Source organism: Argiope bruennichi, chromosome X2, assembly GCF_947563725.1.
Source record: "Argiope bruennichi chromosome X2, qqArgBrue1.1, whole genome shotgun sequence".
NCBI classification, from domain to species: domain Eukaryota; kingdom Metazoa; phylum Arthropoda; class Arachnida; order Araneae; family Araneidae; genus Argiope; species Argiope bruennichi.
In genome coordinates this window covers 82,482,665-82,503,978 of record NC_079163.1, presented here as the reverse complement: position 1 = coordinate 82,503,978, position 21,314 = coordinate 82,482,665, and the positions used below count along the sequence as shown (strand labels likewise).

The following is a 21,314-nucleotide window of genomic DNA, read 5'->3' as shown; positions in this document are numbered from 1 at the left end:
GAGGGATACTTTTGCTAAAAAATTCTAAGTGAAGCAGAAATTACTAAATTTTAAAAAATATGATAAATAAAGGATATATGATAAATTTATTAACTAAGTATAAATTTCGAAAGCATTGTTGTTTGTTCACTATTTTGTTCAATAATTTGAAATATTCACTCAAACAGGTCGATTGTTTTTTCAGAATAAATATTAGATCAGCATAGTTTGCCAGAGTAAATATTAAATCAACATGGTCTGTCAGAATAAATATTAAATCACAGTAATAGACTTAGTGCGAGTGTTTTCTTGAAAATTTCGAATTTGATCCGTTCATTTTCAAAGAATGTTTAAAAGATAAATTTGAAAAAGGTTTTAAAAAACACAGGGTGGCTTGCATCAAAGAATAACAGATTAAAAATGTCTTCTTTTTTTCATTTGTTTCCAATTAATCTTCCTGATTAATTGACTGTACCATATTTAAAATATCTAAATATACCAGATCTCTTTTAATTGGGTTTTTGTGGAGGGAATTTATTATTCAGTATATTATGCTGGAAGAATGCCTGAAAATCCTATTTTGCTAAAATATGTGTCTTCCCACAAAATATTTCATTATTACTTGCTGATGCTAACTTTTTTTTATTTAACATTGTTTTGAAGTTAGCAATTGAAGTGATACAATTGACTAAAACGATCATTTTGCTAAAAAAAAACTACCTTTTGCATGAGCCATATAAAAGATTATCCTTCCAGCACAGAGATGAAAGTGTTAAGATTTGAGTTCACCTGTTTGTGAAAGTCATTGAATCATTATTCTTAAGTTATCTGAAAAAATGCGTCATTAGATATGATTTAGCTCAGTCCATTCTGAGCTTAAGATTGATGTATATTTGCAGAGTTTGCGCTGAAGTTAATCTCTAGAGAACCAAGCAAACAAGCAACAAAAAAAAATTACAGGCTTTCTGCTATGGTCGATCTCCTTGAATACACAGAAAATTGAGAACACTTTTGAAAATGATTGTCGTAGTGGATGAATCATGGGTCTGGGGTTATGATTCAATGAGATCTAGCATTCAAAGAATTCGAGTGCAGTTTCCATATCATTTATTGTACCATACCAAATACGACGACAGTACAGCACATACATTTTGCAAAATTATATAGTATTGAAATGGCGGGAGCTGCGATCTTTTGACGCATGCGTGGGAGGTTTCAAGGTCAGTAACACTAAAACTTCACTTTGCATGTTTTAGATTGGGGCGGGATAGAGCACAAGCCCCTGTACTTTTTGGCCAAACCTCTCATAGTGTTTCTTCGTGTGTGTTTTATAGTCTGCAATTACGTAAATCGCACTCTTCTGATAGGCCTGATAATCAAATAATTTTTGATATTAACACAATCGTATCAATTGACACACTGTGCTAACAAAATTACGATTCATTATTGGTGTAAAAACAACCGTGTCATGCAGTTTATTGCTATTCTGTTTGATGCATTTTTGATTTGAAATGTTTTGATGCACTTCCGTGGATTATGTGCCAAATTTTATAAAAAGTAATATTTTACTTTAAATTCATCCCCAAAAGAAATTTCTGGATTGAACGAAGGTTTTTTAGTGCATTTTTAGAAATATCTGCAAAAGATTCCTTGCTTATTAATTTTTTTAAAAAATCTATAAAGAACGGTAATTTTTCCTCTTTATTCTTCCTCTTTTAAATGCTTCATCTAATAAATATAATGGAAATTAAACTGGATTTTTTAGATAATATTGATACACATTATTAAAAAGTAAATTTCCATGCTAAACATCTTTGCCGATTTTTAAAAGATTAAAATGCATTTGCAGTTCACTTGCTTGTTATTTAAAACTATACTCATCATCTTCCAAAAAATAAATTAATCAATCGCTCAAATCATTCGATTCCTATAGGATTCGATTGCAATCACTGTGTCAAGAGTTCCATTAATCATACAATTTCATAAGTTATTTTTTCGCCTGAAATTGAAGTATTTGCTATGTTAATATCTCCACTACATCGTTATAATTTATTTCCCAGCGCAACTCTATTAATCAAGTGCTTGAATCATAAGCAAACTCGATCACTTATAGATCACTATCTGGCACCGATTCATTAAAATGCTTTAGACGTTGAGATACGTAATTAATGATGTGACATTTTAAAATTTGATTAATTTTCATCATTATATGCTCTCAGAACTTGTCTGATTATAATTTATTTCGAATACCTGAACGTATTGAGAGATTTATAAATTTGTGCCCTCCATTTGTAAACCTAAAATTATAAATTATTCTTGACTTAATAAGTTTTCTAATCACTTCTCCTTCTCAAAGATAGAATCTCAAAAACCCTATGTGACTCTATATAGTTTCTTTAACCTTTATAGATTTATTTCATCTATATGCAAACATAAAATTATAAATTATTCTTTATTTCTTAAATTTTTTAACCCTCAGCTTTTGTAAACCCGAATTGTGAAACTTGTTTGTGACATTACTTCATCTAAGTTGTTGCTAATTTCTGAAGTCCCGTCCATTTCTCGGGGACAGAAAAATTTCTAAGGTCCCTGCTGCCATCTATTATCGACAAGAAGAAACTGCCCTTTTTTTTCCTTCGATTCAATATATAGATAAAAGCAAATAGAAGGAGCAATGCTCAAGAGGAGGAGGAGGAGAAAGAATTTACATTTTATCAGATAAGAACGAAGTGAGCCGGAATATTATTTACAACATTATATTACAAACATGTACAATGTATTTTCTTTGCTGATTATAATTTATTATAATGGTTGAATTCGATCAGTATTTAATACACGATAATTAATAATATATTTTCTTAGAACGAAAGATCTTAAAATGCATTATTAGAATTCATTTTATTTGGCTGCTGATAGTTTGTTTTTGTGTTATTTCGCTATAAAATATAGGATCTCCTTTTGAAAAAATTTTTTGTGTTAAATGTCTGACAGAAAATTAAGAAAAAGGCTTAGTTCATGAGTTTAGTAAAGTAATTAAAATCATCTTGCGACCCCCTACAACGAAACTGAATCCTTGTATTCAAAATCGCATTGATGCAACAGGTGGGCAAGTTATATACGCCTTGGGGGAAAAGTGGAATGATGATCGTTTGTCATAATATTTTCAAATTAAATCTCAGAGCTATTTTATAGGGTTCAAAATTCAGAAAGAAAGGGCTTGCAGCTTTAATTTTGATGTTATAATTCTAATATGATATGTGAAAGTACAGCATTTCTAATAGGAAGTTTTTATTTAATAATTTGCTAAAAATTGATTCAATGAATGCATAAATATTTTTCAATTTCTACTTCTTGATGGCAGTTTGATGTAGAAATATTTGCACATGATATTTCAAAATGAATAAATATTTAATTTAGGTGAATAATTATTTTACCGCCAATACGTTCTACAAGTAGTATGAAAATTAACGGCCTTAAAGCATTCAAAAGTATACCCTTTATTGCATTTGATGTAAATAAAATAATTCGCTGTGACACCTTATTTAAATGTATATTAATTGTAGCTTTACCAATTTTAAAATTCATGAGGAAAATAGCTGTTTAATTTATAAATATATGTATATTAAATCTACCTTTATCACATATTATATTAAATTACACATCTAGTTTTAGTGAAATTAGATGTCTGCAATCGTTAGCATGTGCATTATTTAAGTTGCATTTCATTGAACCATTTACTACATTGAATGAAACTGCATTTTAAAAATTTTGAAATAAAGATGTAGCTTACGTTTGTTCAAAATGAACTTAATAAATCCTTGATTTTACACAATGTAAATGTAAAACTGAAATTTTCGTTATATCTGTAGATGATAGTGATCAGAGCATCTGGATAAATCAGTTTATCAGACCAATTATTAATTTAGAGACTAGAAGAAAGTAATTTTTAATCATATCTGAATATGATTGAAACATTTATTTTGGCAGTGGATATTATGTTACCCATTGTCAAAATTAATGCATTTCTTATTAAAATGCCAACCACTTAGCTTTCTATATTTTAATGGTGAAACTTTAGGGGATATATAGGGAAGTATGCATATGTCTTGAGCTCCAGTCTCAGGTGACATAGCGAAAACAAATCCTTAGGGTGTTTATGTCGTAAGGTTCATGTCATGTGTGTTTATCATGCAGGATATACCATACCCAAATAATATCATACATTGGACATTATCATCACTTCATTTATCGTAATATAAAGATTTTAAATAATTATATATATATATATATATATATATTTCTTTGATTGTGAAACGTTCAAATGAAGACATCCCCTTTTATTAATTGTACAATTCTGTTCTTATCGTTATATTAATAAGAAACAGAAGTGATTTTAGAAATTAAAGCAAAAAATACTCATTCGAATCGAATGCATCATAACCAAACGTTATGTTTAATTACTGCACATCTAGTAGCAACATCCTGCGGTTGTTTAAAATCTTGACAAATCACAGAATGAGTTAAATAAAAACGCTCTTCGGTAATCTGACAAATCTCTAGTCAAACCGTAAGACTAGATTGCATTTAAAATTGGTATATTCATTTGTTTTAAATTAATGTTAATGATTTGTTATCAGTCGTCATTTCTGCCTTTATTTTTTTTCAATTTTGGGTACTTTTAAAAGACATTGAAATAAAATTTCAAATCATTACAAAGCATTAGTAAATACTTCTTACTAAGAGATATTAAAATAAATTTTCTTTTATATTCGATAAATAATTAATTATTTTTAAATATATATAATGTCGAATCTTATGAAGAATGACGAATCTTAATTTCTAATGCACAAATCTTATATAAAAATCACCTTTAAATTTGTCCTTAAATAAAAGTTTGTGAGGAGACAGTTACTTATTTAGGCATTTATACTTTTCTGAAATTCCCTTTATTACAATAAAATCAAAATAATGAGTATTGGTTTAGTTTTTTATCGTTATTATTTTATAAAATAGTGACACTAATATTTATGAAGAAATAATGATGTGAAGTCTGTTAAACGCTTCCGAGAAAAGAAATGCTGTTTCTTTTAATAATGCATTATAAAAAAATATTTTCTAGCTCTTTCATTAATTGTATGGATTCTAAGTTTGAAAATTTCATGATAAACAAAGAGATATGTCATACAATATACGCTGCATTTAAAACTTTAAAATATCTTTGGGCAATTTTTTTTGTTTTGTTTTTAAAACTCTGAATGATTTTAGAGCTAAATGATGCAGTGTTTTGAACCCGAAATGATTCATCAGAGACCAAACACTGGGGTTTTTTACCCCACTTTTTTTACTCCTTACCCGAAGCTATTTTATTGTACTCTCAGAAGAATAAGACTCGAATTCTAAGCACTAACAATTAAAAGACTATCAAGCAACATCTGAAGAGTTTTTCCACAAAAAGAGCTCTTAATGAAAGCTAATTTCGAGCCCTTTTCTAAATGTCTGTCATTGAGAAAGTGGAATCTCATAATGATTCAATAACTGTGCGATGTACGCCTAGAGCTTTGAATAATCCATCAGGAACCAAAGCATGTCTCTTAACTGGGAGCGATTTTATTGTGCGCTCTAAAGAACGTGGCCCAAATCCAGGCAAAACACCATCATTTAAAAGGCCGTCAAGCTCTCTCCTAAACAAAAAATCGGAGTCTTATCGAGAAGAGTGGTGTTTATCCTTTGGAAAAGGTAGGCCTTCCGTTCATATTTTTTTCGAGGGAGAAAGGAACAGGTAGAAGGGGTGTGGGCGATGGTATCTCAGTGTCGGCAGCTCTTTCCCTTAGGACAACATCTATTATTCTTTCATAGATTAGCTCGGCACTTTTCCGAATTTTTCTGTTTTAATTAAAGCGAGAGAGAGAGAGAGAGAGATAAAGCGACTTATTCTGCACAAAACCCATCCAGCGACGGATGGAAGAAGAGAGCGGATGAAAAGCGGCAGTTCAAAGACAACGATGACGAAAAGACCCTGGCGTTGTTTGTCCCTTCTCTTTAATTCCCCTGTTAATTACTCTCGATCCTCGCAGGTTTGTAATTACAGAGTAAAAGCGGGTGGGGGACCCCCAAGTGCCCCCCTTAAAGGGGACGGGGTGAGAGAATGCAAATCTCCATTATCCACTAATTAGTTCTATCGGTAGCTTCCCAGAAATCCCCTCACCGGCCTCTTTTCTCTCTCCCTTGCTCTTACTTCTATCTTCCCCATACCGTGGGGGGTGTGCAGCTGTTGCATACTGGCGTTTTCTCTCGGATCCCTTTTGCAAAAGCATATCTCCAAGGCAACCAGGCCAACAATGAAAGCGTGTTTGCTTATCCCTTATAAGTTAATACTCTCCAATTAACTGAGTTCGACGATATTCAACTCTTTTCTGTCATCACACCAAAGGTTTTACCTGAGCTTACCCCCCTCCCCCAACGATGCAATAAAATCCCCCACCACGTAACTATCTAAGCGGCAAGCGCTTGTGAAAGCGTGGGTTGCTGCTGCAGTGGAATGCTGAAGGGGGTGGGAGAGATATTTGCAAAAGGATGAGCCTTGCACAAACATCGCCGATTAGAAAAACCCCTTCTCGTGGAATTTTAAAACTTGGATCGACTCGCCGAAGCAAAATCCTACAACCCTGAGCTTAAGTCCGTGATACTTTGTTCCGCAGAAAAACCTGTGGAAGAATAAGAGGAGGAAAGGGGTGGTGCTGAATCAATAGATCGGAGGGGGTGGGGTGTTTATCAAAGCGCTGTCTCTTCCTTCGCTTCATTTCACACAAACACGCTTCAGGAATAGACAAATATCTCATTAAGTGATTGCCTCGGAAAATCTTCAAATGGAAAAGAAGAAGAAATCTTTTTATTTTCTTCCGTCTCCAAAATCGACAAACAGAACTCGAAAATTTCACACGATTTTATATCCGTGTTTATGCTGCAATTCAACCATGCGTATCCATCGTTTAATGGAAATTAAAAGCGCTGTCAAAGCGATGAACTTATCAGTTTGAAATTGTAATTCTCTCTTTCTCTTGCACAAAACCTCGCTCACAACCCCTATTGCCTCTATTTTCTTCTATTTAATTGGAAATAAAAATGCCCAGATTAGACATTTTGATAGCGTTGCGTGGCACTTGTGTTATTTCTGGTGAATAAATAATCCCTTTTAGATTCTCACTTTCGCTTGAGATTATTTGTGCAAATAGTTATTTATGCTGAGAATTTAAATTAATACAGTTGCAACAGATGTTTAAGTAAGGAGTAAAACTCCCATTATAAGGTAATGGCTTTTTTTTATATTTTGTATTATTGAAGATCCATTATTATAAATTGAGAGAGAGGGAGAAACATTGTTTCAATTTTAAATGAAATGTAGATTCCAAGAAGATTTGTTACTTAAAATTTATCTGTTGATATTAATTTTACATACATAATGAGACAAATGAATGCATTTCAATTATTTATTTCTGTGAACGAGTTTTATTGTGCAAAGCCTTTCATCTCTTTATTGAGGAAAATATGAAATATTTCGTGAAATAAAAGAATTGTCACTTTTAATTGTGAAACAACTCTTTTCTTTGTTTTGATGTTACTGACAATAATGAGCAGAAACATCGAATGTTGCGTGTTTTTTCTACTACATTATGAATAAGGGGCCATATATCTTATAAAATACTGACTGAGTGAAATGCCGTTAATTTTTCTCATATTTATTGTTGAAAATTGGAGTATAAGAAATCTGCCATTTCATTTTAAGACAAAAATCCTAATAAAATATATAAATAATAAAAGGTGCAAATAATAAGTTGAAATGAAATATTAAATGCGCCTGATGCGAGCAGTCATTTAAAAACAAAATATATAGCTGAAAAAAAAAACGCAAGCTTATCTTTAATAAGTACATTTTCTTCTGTTTCAGGTGAAAGACCGTATAAATGCCACCTTCCTGAATGCGGTCGGGCGTTCATCCAATTATCTAATCTTCAGCAGCACTTACGGAACCATGACAGTCAGATGGAACGTGCCAAAAATAGGCCTTTCCATTGCAACATCTGTGGGAAAGGTTTTGCTTCGGAAAGCAGTCTCCGAACGCACAGATCAAAGGTAAATATTTTATTCTTTAATACATGGGGGAAATCTGAGAAATTAATTGCTTTCTATAAGATAAAATTTGAAGCTAAATCAGCTGCATGTTGTAAGGTTGCCACATTTTTTTCAAATGGCGACTTTGAAAACAGCCGACTGCTTCAATAACCACACTTATTTGAATTATTTCAACATTTATTTATTTATAGAAGGCTACTATAAAGTAAATAAAAAACGAGCGGAATTGCTAGAGAAATGTAAAGAAATTCCCCTAAAGAAATACTGCTAATTATATGATAACAAACCATTGTTTATGTTAAAAAAGTGCTGGATTTTCTTTTCGAAAAGTGCTGGAAAACTTTTCGATTACCCCTATTAGTATAGTTGATAAATGTTTCTAATTACTATCATTGATTTTGATATATTCATAATATTTTCTATTTTATTATTTTTTCCAGCAACATGCGGCTCTTATTGGAGGGGCCAATTCTCAGTCATGTCCCGTTTGTCATAAAATATGTTTGAACGCCGAGGCCTTGATGGATCACATGCGTACGGCCCACAAGGATCCTAATGCTTCTGGCACTCCAAGTAAGAAAAAACGGGGCCGAACCCGCTTCCGTACTAGCGACTCCATCATCATCTCGACATCCAACACCATTATAGGGCATCCCAATCCTGGAAGTGTCAACTTCCCCAACAGCCCTTCTCCCAGTCCTGCTCCTCACCCCAACACCAGTATCTCCATATCAGGCCCAACCTCTTCTTATGGCAATTCTTTGACCAGTTCTACTGCCACACTCATGTCACAATTGGGAATGGGTATGGGACCTTTCGTGGTGCCCTCTGTGGTGGGAGGTCACCATCCTGGTCATGCATTGAGCTCCCATCACCACCTGAATCACCCTCAGAACCACTATGCTCATCATGCTTTGGGCAGAGCACAACCATCTTTCCTTAACCTGTAAAAACTGAAATAGCACCATGAATTCACAGTCTGAGTTTTCCCCATTCATTAATGATAATCTCTAAAAAACGTTTCAGTTCCACAGAATCGTAAAGAAACTTCATGGAAACGAATGTCTTTATGACACTACCTTTGAACAAATAGAGAAAATCAATTTTAGCATAATCATGTTGTGAGGGATATATTTCAGAGTTGTAGAACAAAATACGATTATCAATGGATATAAATAAAAATATCTTTTCTAATTTTTTTTTCTTTCCTTCAAAAAATTTTGTTACAGCCCTATATGTCGAAATAGCAACAAAAAAAAAGTATTAGTCAACGATTAAAGAAAATTAATGTAGTTTAAAATAGTTATGCAGCCAAATATTAAACAAACAGTATACATCACAAATCGTGATTTTCCTTAACTACTTATTAATGAAGACTCTTAATAAATAAGGCATTGTGAAATTCTTCAAGCCTCCGCTTGACTCCCCTATATGGGATGTCTTGATTTATATCATGCAGTGAAAATTCTGTGCTTTCGAATTATGCTTTACTACATACAATCGCGGTATCATTATTACAATCAATCGTTTTCGAAGCATGTTTGAAATTATTACCATGAGTTTTTTTTTCTTTCTTTCTTAATCACCTCAATTTTTATGGGAGAAAAACCCGTAAATTTATATATCAATCCCTCTTCTTAAAACCAAGAAAATTAAACTGGCTGATTGACCTGTATTGACAGAAAATAAATTGCATTTCATTGAGCTAATTATCCAACAAAAATTTCTTCTTAATATTAAATTAATATCAAAAAGAAAAATATAGTGAATACTTATATAAAAAAAAATGAAGCTAATAGACGAGAGAGCAAGGGTGGTAATTTAAAAATATATTTCATAATTTTTTAAACTTTTAGATTAAATGTATGATCAAATGCAAGCTTCTTATCCAATATAATTGACATACTTTACAAAAGTCAGAAATATTTCTCTGTATCGGAATATATACATATCAATGAAAATCGCGAAACTGAGAATAACTTTAAATGACTATTTATTTGATTATGAGTTTAACATTTAATTATGCATTAATTTACTTCATTTGATTATATGTATTTCTAATTTAACAATGATTTTTAAAATGATATTGGTTTCATAAAAGCATGCATGTGCTTCAACTATAAAAGGAGAAGTGTTAATCTGAGCATATTAATACATAATTAGATAAATAATACATCACAGCGTTATTCATCTTATATTTTTTAATATAAGGACAAGTAGAATTCATTCAGAGTTAATTTTAAAAGTTCATTCTTTTCTTGATATAATAAATTAATATTAGAGAATGGCTCAAAGATGTAATAATACATTGATAACTGATAAAAGTTCCACAATTTGATTTTAAAAAGGTTTCCTCCCATTTAAGATATGGATGAAGGGTTTTCTTTTACTCTTCCAGCTTGCTTATTTCAAATTTAAAATGAATTAAAAAATGACAATTCTTGTTTAAGTTTTCGTATTTTCCAATACAAATCGCACTTTTTATACTCATGGTGCTATTTAGTTTTCACACATAAAATGCTGGTTCCCCCGTGTGAAATCGATATCACATTATTATCGTTATTATGAATATCCCACAATTCTTTAGCAAACACTATTTGGAATGTCACAAATTATACGCATTTTGTGAATAGGTATTAGTTTTGTATGTGCAAGGGTAAATTGATGTTTGGCTCTTGAACTTTTAAGTATAAAAATACTGGAAAAAATTATAAAATTGTTTTGAAAGTTTACTTATTTTCTTTTTCAAGAGTCTATCGTGCATCAGTCTACCCTTATTTATTCGTATTTTATGAAATGTTATATAAGTCTAAGTGTTTATTATGAAAATGTTATTTTAAATTAGTTATCAAATTTATAGATGTGTATAATATTAGTGAAGTAGTCGCAATATTTTATTTTCTTTATATATTTAATCAAATCCAGTATTAATCAAATTACTTTTTAGTTTAAAATTTCAAAAGTTGATTGACTAATTCAAAAGCTTATATATTTATTGTTATTATGCTTTATTATATTAATTAGACTTTATAAATTTTGAAATTTTTTTACTGGTGCAATTGATGTTATAATGTTTGTATATAAAGAACTTCTTTTAATGTTATTGGGCTCATTTGGTCAATATATCCTCTGTTTAGACCGTTTTGAGTTCTATGTCTGTATGCGAACAGAAAAAAAAGACCGATGAACGCTTTTATTCTAGCCAAATACGCCTATTATACTTAAATATATCTTTACCTTTTCGTTTTAAGTATTCCAGTTACTTAATGTGTTTTTAAATATTTGTTTCATAGCTTTTATTTTTAGAATTATTAAGATTTAAATACTCAAAGAATTCGCAATAAAGGCAATGATACTCTTAAACATTGTTACTGCAAAATCATTTAGATGGATATAAAATAAATTAATTTATCTTTCATTCATTACTCATGAATATATTTGGGCGCGTTTTGTTATATTTATACCATCAAATAATCCATCGATATTTTTTATGCACACATTTTTTTTTCTTTTAACACGAAATGTCGAACAAAAAGTTTACACGTTAACAGTTCGAGCAAATTTTTAGCTTAATTGCTTTGTGGGGGATGCTGTATCATTATCATATCTTAAAATATTTTTTGTATTATTTTTTAATTAAATTAAAAATACTTTTATCTTTTTTTTTCAAGATTTTCATCGCACATTACAGCTAAAGATCTCATTTACTTTGTGGACAGTTCTATAATTCGTTTTTTTTTTAGACATTTTAGAATATATATTTTTGCTTTTTGTAGTCTTGTGGCCGTGAGTGAGTTGTTAGTTTGACCTATTGTTACTGTATGAAACGAAAAAAAAAAAATCTTATCTGCGCTTTGGGACGATTAATTGTTGTTTAAGGCAATTTAAGTTGTATGCCAAAAATTTCTTTTCTTTCTGTGATAGATTTCTAATCCTACTGAAAGTTATTTAAAGCTACAAATAATTTTTAAGAATAGATTTAATTCTTAATGTTTTTAAATGTGATTAAATTATAGTCAGTTAATTTAGAGATACTATTTTGTTTTATTTCTTTCCTGAGATCAAAAATGTAGAGCAGCTAAGATAAATACATAACTTCCTTTACGATAAAAAATATTCTTTAATTATAAAAATATAGAAATTTCTTGGTCTATTACTTTTTTTTTTCGCTTTAAAAGTGTTTATTACAAAATATTTCAGCTTCATTATAGTTTTAGCTGTGAAGTATATTGAGCTAAACTGATTATATAGCAAAAATGGGCTTTTAAAAGCGCATGTGTCTGTATTTATGTGACGCCATAGTGCGCCACACACTCGGTGCAGCTTTAGCGCGAATGAAAAAAAAAATATTAAAGTAAAACCACAAACCAATCTACTAAGCTCAATGAGAGCAATAAGTATAATACCGTACTATCAATGTTCCTGTTCAGATAAAGGGGAAAAAAACTATTAGCTTAGTTATCTCAGTCTTTTAGCCCTTTTTTTTTTTACATATGTGGTAGAATGTTCATTTGTTAATGTAGGTGCAATTATTCATTAAATAAGCTTTAGCTTTCTTAAAACTCCTGTAAATATCTTTTCTGGTTACCAGTTTTGTACAGTTTGTCTTATAGCGTGGTATTTCTATGCTTAATGAAAGAACTGTAAATGATAGATAAGCAGCAAAATCTATATTTTAACTTTTATATTATGTCTTTAGCTTTTTTTTTGTTTAAGTTTTTTTTGTCTGTGTTATCATTTTTATGTTTTATATTTCTTTTCATTATGTCATTGTTATTGTAAAGCTTTTGTTTACTGGTTGCTTTATATTTTTTTTACCTGTGAAAGCTTATTATTAAACATTATTATGTGCTTCATAAAATATAAATTGATTATTTGAGCAAAATTTTAAATTCGTGTAAGTTGAAAAAGAGACTTGAACTAAAATAAATTAAACCTAAAAGTGAACAATAATATAATTATAAAACATCAAATTGTTTTGTATCGAATTAAGGGAACTATAAATTTTAATTTAGTATTTCATTTCATTTTGTAAATTTGTAATCCTCAATAATTTATATGAATTTTCTTGGGTATTGGTTCAATTCAAGGCAATGTTGAATATGAAAAAAAAAAAATGTCTTTTTTTTACTTAGAACCCTTCTTTGAAAATTTTGGAAAATTCTTTATCAAAAATACTAAAAATTACATGACTTTTAACAAAGAAATATGAGTTTTTCAAATACTAATTTAGCCATAAAATAAGCTTAATGTGAATACTATTAATAGTTATTTTATAAGTACTATAAATTTTCATGAATTATTATTAAATTTTCTGAGGGATTTAAATTTGTTTCCTATTTTCCCTCTATAAATATTAAGAATGTTTATCCTCATGGAATCAAATAATCAATTGTATATATGAAGCATTTCTTTGTTTTCTTTTGTGTTGCATATTTTTATTATTTTGATATTATATTATTAGAATGTTTGTCTTTATGTATGCATAAAACTGAGTAAGAATTTTGCTAGTTTTTGATGCATGGCTTTCAAATATTATTGTTTAATTTTGCTTGTTTCTTTTTATTTAAATGTTCCGTTTTATTTTATGCAACTTGCAAAATGTGTTCATTTGAATTTTTAGTAACAACATACCGCATTAATTCAAACATCCAATTGCATTATTAAATTTTGGGCTTTATTTAAGTTAAGAATATTTTTTTTTTTTTTTTAGAATTTAATCGATAATCCAGACTTTAAATACTTGGTTCATGAATTATCTTTCTCAATTCAATTCAAAATCAATTATGGATGAAAGATATACTATAATCTGATAAATTATTGCGAATTAGATTTGAATTTTTAGAAAATATGATTCAGAAGACATTTCTTGACTTTAATGTATGTTTGCACTTCATATATTTATTATTTTGTTTCGATCATATTTCTTCATAAATAGAATAAGTATTAAATAATTTATCTGCAAAATTCTGAAATAAATTTGCAATAATCCTACACATTGCACAATTAAGGATGACTTTCTCCAATTTCATGTAGTAAGTTTACTTGCACTTTTGAAAGTCTGATATGATTATAAATTCTTGAAAATGATTTAAGTAGTGAGAACATTCGATCGATTTACTTAAAATATATTCAGTATATTTTTCAGTTTTTTTAGGTATTACAGACATTAAAAAAAACTTAAATTGATCAATAGTTAATAATCTGGCAATTGTCTTTCTGTTCGAAAAAATATAATTAATTAAAAATTATTTCTATAATTAGATACCTCCTCTGTAGTTAGAGTCTTGCGGTATTCCATGCTGTTACTAAAAATGAAAGCGTTAAGTGCTTGTTGTGATTCTTTTGATTTGTGTACTTTTAAGTTCCTGTGACGACAGTTACCATTTCTGAATTAATCCTTTCTGATCATGTTAACTCTATCAAACCAAATTTATATCGTGAAACAGGGTATTGATGCAATTAAATCTACTTATTAGCTTATTTTTTTTATTTGTGCTGCATGGTAAGTTCTCATCTTTGCTATAGAATTGTATATCCCTTCATTTTATTATCACACGCTATTAACTTTGCAAACATTTTGCGATTTTATTTCTTTGAGAAAAAATGGAGAAAAATCTACCAAATAGTTGAAATACATATTCGCGCATTAAAGTTTATATTTCTCATTTAAGCTCTAAAGATTAACGAAAAGTCATTTTAAAATGTGTTTACTCATATTAATCAAAATCATTAAAACTATGATTTTAAAATAAAGCTTAACTAATGCATATAAGAAAACTTTACTAAGCTGTTAAAGCAAAAAAAAAAAGGTATTAGTATAGGTTTCAGAGTTTAAACTTGATATTTCATTTATTAAATCTATGACCTCAAAAAATAAAGATAGTTAAAAATTTGGCAACAGAAATTAATTTTTGTTGGAATTCTCCCCCTCCTGAGAGTTAAATGGAGTTAATATTTTTTTATTTCTTTATTTAAAACTCAGAATTTCGTTATTAATGCATTCTTCTCTGAATGTTTTTTAAAGTCATGCATATAAATTGCTTTCTGTTCGTTGTCACATAGATTATTATTATTTTGCATGTTATTTGACTTATTTAGAATGTGGTTGCAATTCTATATTTGGATGAGTGCTTTCCCGTTTGCAAAAATGTTTCTTTTGCTTCTTCGCCAGACATATTACAGTGGATAATTTTTGTATTCAAGAAGTGTTCCACTTCATTGTTGCTCTCCTTAGAATATTTTACTTATTATTTAGCTGTGAATTGTACTGTTTTAACTGTGGCGACATTTTTGTCGCCTGAAAAAGCTCAACGGCATCTCGATATATTACTTAATAAAATGAAAGTAACATGAATGAGAGACTATTTTTTTTTCTAGAGAAATCACTGTTCACTCAATAATAAGGAACTTTAAAGTTACTAACTGTTTTGAAAAGTTACCAATTACTTTACAATCATCAATGGAAGAATGTTTTTCCCTCCTGAAAAGTCACTAATCACTCGATAGTAATCAAGGAAAGAGAGTTTTCTTTTTCTGAAAAATCATTTTTGACTTAGGTAGTCAATTTTTCCCCCTACTTAATACGGTCAAACCCTTTGAGGAGTTTTACCTCTTGAGTCCTATCTCTAAAAGAAGTTTCTACTAACCTACTTTAATACGGTCCTATTAGATTACTATCGTGACTCATTTACCTGCTTTTGCTCTTACAATAGTCTCTAATTCTATATATTTACAAATCTCTTTGATACTGCAAACTTATTTTATATGAAAAATGTAAATTTTTATAATTGAATCTAGTGGTTTTAAATTTTATATGAGTTTCTTAAAAAATAAGATTTGCAGTATGAAAGTGCTTTAACTCTAAGGTTGCATACTATTAAAAATGAGCACTATTTTTTCTTTTTTAGCTATTAGTATTTTTCTCTTTAATCTAATTAAATGCTTATTAATTCATTAACAATCTATCACGGGTGTATGAAGCATACTGTTCTTTATCTTGCTAGTTTCCTATCTGTTTTGCTATAATCTGTGTATATCCATTTTTACTTGCTTTTACTAGTTACTAAGCTCAAAGGGTTTGAAAATAATTAACTATATAGTAAATATTTGACAGAATTATAGAAGAAAGTATCCCAAGCAAAATAGGCAATACGCAAATCATTTAGATTTTTCAGTTTTTCATTAAAATAATATCATTTTAAAAGATAGTTATAAACAAAAGATTATTCAGTTCAGATGCATACAAGTTGTTTCGGATTTCAGAATTTTAAGGTCATAGGCAGTAAAAAATAGGAGGTCTCATTTTTAATAAACAAATCACATTAATTTATCATTTCAACACATTTTTATTTAACACCATGCTGACGATTTTTAGTAACTTTATAACAGTGTGTGTAAAAGTGATTATAATGACACATGATAGCGCAAAATACACTTTTCTGTACATTATTTAAGGAGAGACTCAGTGTCTATAAATGCGGTAATAAATAAGTGAACGTAACAGAATAGAACAGGACCAATTATACTTGATAAAAGGTTAACACCACCCTTATATTCTATAATTAATAGAATTTGCAAGATTTACAAATTTATTCGAAAACTAGGCTAATAACTTATTAATTGGTCTGAACGGGACCTTTTCAATCAGCCTCTCATTCAGCTCATTGCTAAAATGATTAAGTATATTCCTTCCGATCTTTTCCTACGAGAATATAATTTTAAAAAGGGATTTCAGCAAAAATTAATAAAAACATTTTTTCAGAAAAAAAAATCAATGAACAATAATACTGCATAAGTATTTTAATAATGTCATGCGTTATTGCAAACGACGACGTTATTTACGACGTTAAAAACATATTTGTTAAGTGCAGTTATTTAATAAACATAATTTATAGACACACTTGAAGGACATGAATACAATTATATTTCAGAAATAATCAGTATCTGGACAAATTTTTTGTTATTCTTTGAAAGGAAAGAATTTAATATTTTTTTTTTCATAAATTACAAAATATCCTATTCGGTAAAGAATATGAAATTAAGTTTAGATAAAACGTTAAAACTTAATAATGCTTTCAAAAATATAGAATTGTAAAGACAGTTATGACAAAAAATTAGAGCTTTTCTATAAACATGATGACATTTTTAAATCAAAGATGCTGTATTTAGTTTTTGTTTCTTCAAAGCAGATTTTTTTTTTTATTAATTCTTTTAGCTGCATCTTTTTGTTCAGCAATGCACATTTTTCTCTAAGAAGATTTTCAAATATTAGGAATGCAACACATATAATGAATATATTGAGGAATTTATTTAAAAAAACATTTTTGATGCATTTTCCGTACTAAAAATATAGTAATAGTATGGTTAGGTTGGTGTTTTGGTACAAGGTCCAGGATAAAAAAAATTTAGAACAGAAAATCTTATACGAAATTATATTACATGAACGAGCAGTACATGTATTCTTTTTACACACAAACAAAACGTATGCTAACAAATATTTATCAGATGTATGCTAAAAAAACTCTTAAACTTGTCCAGAAATTTCGTTAATGTTTGCCAGGTTTTGAGGTTTGATAGCAGCTGCTAATATGAGCATTCATGAATGATTTCTGAAAAGTTTTTTCTATGCTATAAAGGAAACTACAGAGAATTTTGTCAAACATCTGCAATGTTGGAAAATGTTAAAATGATAAAAAGCGCAATTTTCAGAAACATAGGATTTCGAAATTAATCTGAATATCAATGCCATGGCTAAACAGTGTGAGGCCTTCCTCAGAAAAATTTAAAATGAGGCCCATTTTTCAATCTTTAAAAGTTGGACAGTAGCAGTGTGATCGTGATACCTTGGATCCGATCCGCCTACGATTTTGAGTCCCTGGTATTTTGCCATTTATTTCTACTCTGTAGATTCACCACTGCTGATAACTAAATTTTTGTATTTAGAAACATTTGTTTCTGAAACCGAACCTTTTCATCCATTTAAACTTCAGATTCAAAACCATCTACAAACTGACAATTCCACACAACCATGCTTGTATTTAATTAACGTCTACTTTAGTTGTGAGTAATCGGCAAACGTTACGGAAGAGAAAGTCTATCTAGAAAAACATGTCGCCGTACTTTTATTCCAGATGCTTCCAGCTGTTTCATCATATTCAGCCCCTGTATTGAACCTCAAAACTTAGCATACATTAGCAGTCGAAAAAGCACTTAAAATTACAGAAACAATTTAAATTCATCCTCAAATTTGAATTTTTCAATCAAATGGTACATTTTAAAAATCATGTCTTGAAATATGAGAACTTCCAGGGATCGTTAAAAAAAAAGGGAAAGAAAGAGTGCTCATTTTTCAGCAAGTAAACAAAATATATCAACTGCAGATAAAGCAATCTCAATCTAATTAAATATGTGCTGCTTCAGCACTAGTAAAATGACAGGTAAAAATTCAGAAGGCAACTATCTTTGTTATAGCATCTTTTCTGCACGTTGTAACCCCCACAGGCCGAAGACGCACGACAAGTCATCCGTGTCCAGTATGCGGCAAGACTTACGTGAACGAAGGATCCCTGAGGAAGCATATCGCTGGCCACCCGGAAGCTTCTGGCATGAGCACGCCACTGAGAATGTGGCCCTGTACCGTGTGTCAGAGTGTCTTTACACAAGAGTCAGGTAACGTTTCTATTCCATGGAGTATTAGTTATACATGAATATCCAATTCTTAAAGTTGAACGGAGTTAAGTTCAACTTCCAAGGGCTATCAGGTTGCATGTGGATTATGCTGATTTCGGAACGGTAAAGTAATATGAAGAATGCCAGGTCGTATATTAGAATTGCCATATTAAAAATTTTGATCTCTCATTTAGATTTTTCAAACCTTTTTAATTCTAGTCATGCCAACTCCATGAGTTTATAAAAAATTTTATCCCATATTGCCAAACTTCTAAAATTCCTAATGGTTTTTTTTTATTAAAAAATTTTTTAGTGAATTGCCCAGAACGTAATTCAGCAGATGTTAGTTAAATTTGCATTAAAGAAACAACAGTTATTGAAAATATTACAATTAATTTTAATTCACAATACATAATGTATTATTGTATCAAATTTTGGCAACTTTAAAGATACTTTTATTCAAAATTTTTGCTTGGAGCAATATTTATTTCATTGGACACTCATTAAAATAGCTTTTAATAGTACGGTTAACAATTTTTTTATAAAGCTGCTACATTTTATCTAATTTTCAAAACAATGGATCAAATGTAAAACTATTAAACAATTAAGAAAGACCGATTTTCTACTGCTCACATCTTCTTTTAGGTTATCTAATATCTACGCTTTAAAAGATATTCAACTTAACAACCGTGTCCTGTTTTCTGTCCTTGCTTTTCTTTGTATTTCAATGTAACTAACTGACTGTACATGTGACTATTGTTGTTTATGTGCTTTTAATATCATTTTACAGCATTTTTAAGTTCAAAATGCACTATAAATTTCGAAACGATAGAAACCATGTGCTTTGGCGAATATATATAGATATTTTGTGATGTCGGGCGACTTTTTTTATTTTTATAATTTAAATTTTGTTTTTATTTTTAAAGTATGTTCTAGTTGTTATTTTAAAAAAATACATACTAATGGAGTCAATTCACGTGATGTCAAATAATAAACATAACTCATTTAACATCTAACTCCATAGGGTCCTAAGTTGTGCTACAACTGCAAACAGTGAGAATCACAATAGATCTTAAAAAGCACGGAGCTTTAATGTCCAACACTTAAGCATGAATTGGCCCCATTGGTTTCTAGTAAAAATTATCTCTTAAAGACTAATCTGAAATGTAACGGGGTGAATCGCTTCTTCTAGGTCTCTTGCACCACATGGAAAACATGAGGATGGATCCCAAGCATCAATTTGCTGCCCAATACGTTTTGAGTAGGGCGGCCGCCGAGAGACGCCAGAAAGACGTTCCTGGCATGCCTCCTCCACTACATGGGGGACCTGGGCCCTCTGGACTTGGATCTTTAGGGCCCATATCTCACATGGGGCAAAATCATCCTGGACTTTCCTCCCCAAGTCACTCCATGGTGGGGCACGGGGGATCTCTCGGTGGAACAGACATGCACGGTGTCCAGCCACTTCCTTTGCTCGGTCCTCACCACGGCCAGTAGCCTGTTCGAAGGGATTTTTAATTCATCAAAAGAAACTCGTTTCTGCTTGTATGAACGTTTCACGAGATACTTTAGTTCAATCTTTTAAGATCCAGTTCTCATGCCAGTACAGCAACTTAGGTCTTCGAGCATTCCTAAGACATTGGCAAATAGTCGAAAAGTGCATGGTTCTGCAAAAGATGAAAAAAGGCGTCCTTGAAATATACGATTCCTATTTGTGACTGACTATCGACTGTTACGTTACACAACCGACATTCGTTGCAAAGACTCAACAGTTCGGTATTCTGAAATGCCGTCTGTATACGCCTTGAAAGTTGTAGAGTTTTATATCAAGATTTACGACAAGAATTTATAAAGCGCAGTGCGTATGGTGTTTCGTCTTGACTGATTTCTGTTTTCTTTGAATTATATGATATTTTGATGACTTCTTGCCAAAATGTTTATATCATTTATAACGCTTTATATTTCAGCTTTCATTTCATTTGTGAATGGGAAAATTGCCTCTTCATATTCTATTTATTCTTAGATTGTTAAAATTGTGTGTACCAAGCCAATTTTTCGATATAGCATTATTTATATCAACATATTTTATGGTGCTCTCGATTAACATTTATGTTTTCATTCCAAATGAGAAATCAAATATTTGTTTTTGTATTTGCAATGTTTACAAGTTAAAATATTTTTGCATAAAAAAAAATATATGCTTTTTTTTAAAAATTTGCACTACTTAAAACGTTTATCAACGTTAAATTTTATGTTGGAAGTTTATACTGAGTTATATGAGAATTATTGACAATTGTTAGAAACTTTAATATGCGTATTAATTTAACATATAGTTTTTCTTGCTATTTATTTATCAAAGAATATTTATTTTTGAGCTACGTTTAAAACTGCCACTATACTTTTTCTGCTTTTAGAATAAATTTAAGAATATTTTTTAAATCTTTTACGCAATGCAATTTTTTGTATTTTTGTTTAATTTTATTTTTGCTTTTAAGTCGTGTGTTGTAACTGTGCTTTTTACTGCTTGATTTTTT

General features: G+C 30.1%; 1 protein-coding gene across 3 annotated transcripts in view; it reads left to right on the top strand.

Annotated features, from left to right (window-relative positions):
• Nucleotides 1-20,821, top strand: part of LOC129960044 (zinc finger protein rotund-like) — a 590,565-nt gene extending 569,744 nt beyond the window's left edge. The window contains exons 6-9 of one of the 3 annotated variants that reach the window (XM_056073063.1): nucleotides 7,925-8,109; nucleotides 8,550-8,682; nucleotides 18,613-18,780; nucleotides 19,973-20,821. In XM_056073063.1, the coding sequence (XP_055929038.1) occupies nucleotides 7,925-8,109; nucleotides 8,550-8,682; nucleotides 18,613-18,780; nucleotides 19,973-20,277 (791 nt within the window). In that variant the 3' untranslated portion in view covers nucleotides 20,278-20,821. Of the gene's footprint in view, nucleotides 1-7,924; nucleotides 8,110-8,549; nucleotides 8,683-18,582; nucleotides 18,781-19,972 lie in introns of all 3 variants that reach the window. The other 2 variants (XM_056073062.1, XM_056073066.1) reach the window with 2 other exon arrangements.
• Nucleotides 20,822-21,314: the final 493 nt, after the last annotated feature.